This window comes from Manacus candei, unplaced genomic scaffold (assembly GCF_025592945.1).
Source record: "Manacus candei isolate 608988 ecotype Guabito, Panama unplaced genomic scaffold, ASM2559294v1 h1tg000616l, whole genome shotgun sequence".
Lineage (NCBI taxonomy): Eukaryota > Metazoa > Chordata > Aves > Passeriformes > Pipridae > Manacus > Manacus candei.
The window spans coordinates 26,393-30,862 of NW_026138664.1; the positions used below are offsets into that span (position 1 = coordinate 26,393).

At 63.0% G+C, this 4,470-nt stretch overlaps 1 protein-coding gene across 1 annotated transcript; it reads right to left on the reverse strand.

Annotated features, from left to right (window-relative positions):
- Window positions 1-2,011: 2,011 nt before the first annotated feature.
- LOC127466137 (myosin regulatory light chain 11) lies at window positions 2,012-4,446 on the reverse strand. Its single transcript, XM_051776746.1, has 4 exons — window positions 4,312-4,446; window positions 3,381-3,459; window positions 2,653-2,701; window positions 2,012-2,127 (listed from the first exon to the last, which is right to left on the reverse strand). The coding sequence occupies exons 1-4, from the start codon at window positions 4,379-4,381 to the stop codon at window positions 2,023-2,025; spliced, it is 303 nt and encodes a 100-aa protein (XP_051632706.1). The 5' UTR covers window positions 4,382-4,446; the 3' UTR covers window positions 2,012-2,022.
- Window positions 4,447-4,470: the final 24 nt, after the last annotated feature.

Here is a 4,470-nt window from a genome sequence, read left to right on the forward strand (position 1 = left end):
CCGAATGCCCCCCCAAAAAAAACCTCCACGGGGTCCCCAAAATCCGCCCCCTCCCCCCCCGCCCCTCCCCCCCCCGGGGGGCGTCGCTTATTTATTGCCAATAAAGGGATTTTTTCCCCCTCCCCCACCCCCCAAAAACCCGCCTCGGGATTTTTTTTGGGGGGGGGTTGAGGGGGGAGGGGACCCCCCCGAATTGGGGGGGGTTGGGGGGTGAAAACCCCGATTTTGGGGGGGGAAAACTCCTTGAATTGGGAGATTTTTGGGGGAAACTCCCAAATTTTGGGGGGGTTTGGGTGTGAAAATCCTGATTTTTGGGGGGAAAACTCCTTGAATTGGGGGGATTTTTGGGGGGGAAACTCCCCAAATTTTGGGGGGAAGTTGGGGTGTGAAAATCCTGATTTTTGGGGGGGGAGAACTCCCCAATTTTGGGGGGGTTTGGGGGTGAAACCCTCAATTATTTTGGGGGGGGGGTTTGGGTGTGAAAACCCCCGATTTTGGGGGATTTCGGGTGTGAAACCCCGAAAATTTGGGGGGGTAACTTTGGAATTGGGGGATTTTGGGGGGGAAACTCCCCCAATTTTGGGGGGGGGTTGGGTGTGAAAATCCTAATTTTTTTGGGGGGGGGGAACTCCCCAATTTTTGGGGCGGGGTTGGGTGTGAAAAATCCTGATTTTTTTGGGGGGGGAAACTCCCCGATTTTGGGGGGGTTTGGGTATTAAAACCCCGATTTTGGGGGTCCTGGGTATGAACCCCTCAATTTTGGGGGATTTCGGGTGTGAAACCCCGAAAATTTGGGGGGGTAACTTTGGAATTGGGGGATTTTTGGGGGGGAGACTCCCCGATTTTGGGGTCTTTGGGTGTGAAACTCTCGATTTTGGGGGATTCTGGGCGTGAAACCCCCCGATTTTGGGGGGATCCTGGGTGGGGGACCCCCGATTTTTGGGGGGCAACCCTTGAATTGGGGGATTTTTGAGGGGGGACTCCCCGATTTTGGGGGGTTTTTGGGTGTTAAAACCCCGATTTTGGGGGCGATGGGTGGGGGGACCCTTGAATTGAGTCAACTCTGGGACCCCAAAATCCAGACTGAGACCCCAAACCCACCCTGGGGACCCCAAAATTCCCCCTGGGACCCCCCCCAGACCCCAAAACCCACCCTGGGGACCCCAAAATCCACCCTGGGACCCCAAAATCCAGACTGAGACCCCCAAACCCACCCAGGGACCCCCAAAATCCATCCAGGAACCCCCAAACCCCCCCCTGAGCCCCCCTCCTTAGACCCCAAAACCCACCTTGGGGACCCCCTAAATTCACCCTGAGACCCCCAAAATCCACCCTGGGATCCCCAAAATCCGGACTGAGACCCCAAAACCCACCCAGGCCCCCCCCCCCAGACCCCCAAACCCACCCTGGGACCCCCAAAATCCACCCTTAGACCCCCCAAAACCCACCCTGGGACCCCTCCCAGACCCCAAAACCCACCCTGGGACCCCCCAAAATCCACCCTGAGACCCCAAAACCCACCCAGAGCCCCCCAAAATCCATCCAGGAACCCCCAAAATTCACATTTAGACCCCAAAATCCACCCTGAGACCCCCAAAATCCACCCTGAGACCCCCAAAATCCACCCTTAGACCCCCAAAACCCACCTTGGGACCCCCAAAATTCACATTTAGACCCCCAAAACCCACCCTGGGACCCCCAAAACCCACCCTGAGACCCCCAAAATCATTGCAGGGACTCCCCAAAAGCCACTCTGAGACCCCCAAACCCATCCTTAGACCCCCAAAACCCACCCTGGGACCCCCAATCTCCCCCCTGGGGGTCCCCTCACCCCCCACCACCCCCTCCCCCCCCCCAATAAATCCACACTCGGGTGCAAAACCAGCTTTTTATCCCCCCCCAAAAAAAACCCCCCAAAACCCCCCAAATTGGGGGTCCCGCGGCTCCGGGGGGGTCTCCCCGCGCCGGGGGGGGGGTCGGGGGGGTCTCCCCGGATTTGGGGGGGTTTGGGGGGGGGGGGGGTCACTCCCCCTCCTTGTCCTCGCCGTGGGTGATGACGTAGCAAATGTTCTTGTAGTCCACGTTGCCGGCCACGTCCGGGGGGAAGGCGGCCCACATGTTCTTGATCTGATTTTGGGGGGGTTTGGGGTCATTTGGGGGGATTTGGGGGGGTTTGGGGGGGTTTTGGGGGGATTTGGGGGGATTTGGGGGGATTTGGGGGGATTTGGGGGGATTTTGGGGAATTTGGGGGGTATTTTAGGGGGTATTTTGGGGGATTTGGGGGGGAGATTTGGGGGGATTTGAGGTTATTTGGGGGGGGGTTGGGGTCATTTGGGGGGATTTGGGGGGGGTTGGGGGGATTTGGGGTAGTTTGGAGATATTTTGGGGTTATTTTGGGGGTATGTTAGGATTATTTCAGGAGTGGTTTGGGGTATTTTGGGGGGATTTGGGGGGATTTGGGGTCGTTTGGGGGTTATTTTGGGGTCTTTTGGGGGGATTTTGAGGGATTTGGGGTTATTTTTAGGGGGTATTTTGGGGGTGTTTTGGGGGTATTTTGGGGCTATTTGGGGGTATTTTGGTGCGTTTTGGGGCTATTTGGGGGTATTTTGGGGTATTTCGGGGTGTTTTGGGGTGTTTTGGGGTCTCTCCCACCTCCTCGGGGGTGAACCGGTCGCACTGGGTGGTCAGCAGCTCCTCCAGGCTGGGGGAGGGGTGGGGGGGAGGGGCGGGGGGGGGAGGGGTCACCACAGGACCCTCCCCCCCAAATATCCCCTCTAATGCCCCTCCCCCACCCCCTCCGAGGCCCTGGGACCCCCCAAACCCCCCCAGCCCCCCCCCTCCCCCCCCAAAATCAGGGCCTTCCCCCACCCAGACCCCTCCCCCCCCTTCCAAATTTGGGGTCCAACCCCCCCCCCCCCCCAAATCTCGTGCCCCTCCCCCCCTTTCAGTTTGGGGGTGTGTCCCCCCTTCCCCCCCTTTCCCCTCCCCCCCCTCAAAATCCGAGCCCCTCCCCCTCCACCCCCCCCCCTCAAAAATCAGGGTCCCCTCCCAGCCCCTCCCCCACCCCCCTCGGCCCCTCCCCCCCCCAGCCCCTCCCCCGCCCCAATGGGGGCGTTTAGGGGGGGTCCCTTCCCCTCCCCCCTCCCCCCGCGTGGGCTCCCAGCCCCTCCCCCCCCTCCCCCTCTCCCCTCCCAGCCCCTCCCCCACCCCTCGGCCCCCTCCCCCCCGCCCCTCCCCCCCCCCAAATGGGGGCGTTTAGGGGGGTCCCTTCCCCTCCCCCTCCCCCCGGGTGGGCTCCCAGCCCCTCCCCCCCTCCCCCCCTCCCCCTCTCACAAGCGGCCCCTCCCCCCCCCAACCCCCCCGGCCCCTCCCCCACTCACAAGCTCTTCTTGATCGACCCCTTCCCGTCGGGGTCCAGCACCTTGAAGGCCCCCATGATGACGTCCTCGGGGTCCGCCCCTAAGGGGGGAGGGGCCACGGGGTGGGGGAGGGGTCACGCGGGGCGGGGGGAGGGGCGAGAAAACCCCGCCCACCCCCCCAAAAAAAACCCCCACCCCTCCCCCCTCGATTTCCCTCCGTTGGGAGAGTTCGATGGGGGAGGGGGAAAGGGGGAGGGGCTTAAGGAGAGGGGGAGGGGCTTAAGGGGAGGGGGAGGGGCTTGGAAGGAGTGGGAGGAGCTTGGGATGGAAGGGGGAAGGGCTTGGAATGAAGGGGAGGGGCTTGAGGGGGAGGGGATTTGAGGAGGGGCTTAAGGGAAGGGGAGGGGCTTGAGGGGGGAGGGGCTTAAGGGGAGTGGGAGGGGCTTGAGATGGAAGGGGAGGGGCTTGGAATGAAGGGGAGGGGGGTTTGGGGGAAAGGGAGGGGGCTTGGAGGGAGTGGGAGGGGCCTGGAGTGAAGGGGAGGGGCTAAGGGAAGAGGGAGGGGCTTCAGGTGAGTGGGAGGGGCTCAGAGGGAGTGGGAGGGGCTTGGAGGGAGTGGGAGGGGCTTCAGGTGAGTGGGAGGGGCTTCAGGTGAGTGGGAGTGGCTCAGAATGAGTGGGAGTGGCTCAGAGGGAGTGGGAGGGGCCTGGAGTTAAGGGGAGGGGCTTAGAGGGAGTGGGAGGAGCCTGGAGTGAAGGGGAGAGGGGCTTAGAGTGGGAGGGGCTTCAGGTGAGTGGGAGGGGCTTGAAATGAAGGGGAAGGGGTTTGAGGGGGAGGGGATTTGAGGCAGGGGGGGCGTTGGGGGAGGGGGGGGAGGGGGCGGGGCGGGGCGGGGGAGGCGGCGGGGCGGGGGGAGGGGGGTCGGGGGGGAAGGGGCAGGGGCCTCCCCCACCCTTGAGCTTCTCGCCGAACATGGTGAGGAAGACGGTGAAGTTGATGGGCCCGCTCGCCTCCTTGATCATGGCGTCCAGCTCCTCGTTCTTCACGTTCAGCCGCCCCTGCGGGGGGCGCCCCAGCCCGGCTCAGGACACGCCCCACGCGGCCCCCGCCC

Excerpts from the sequence above, each read along its gene's own strand:
- LOC127466137 (XM_051776746.1), bottom strand. The coding sequence starts at position 4,381 with ATGATCAAGGAGGCGAGCGGGCCCATCAACTTCACCGTCTTCCTCACC. Across the intron at positions 3,460-4,311 it reads GTTCGGCGAGAAGCTCAAGG|GGGCGGACCCCGAGGACGTC; the intron begins GTGGGGGAGGCC and ends CTCCCCCCTTAG. Across the intron at positions 2,128-2,652 it reads ACCGGTTCACCCCCGAGGAG|ATCAAGAACATGTGGGCCGC; the intron begins GTGGGAGAGACC and ends CCCCAAAATCAG.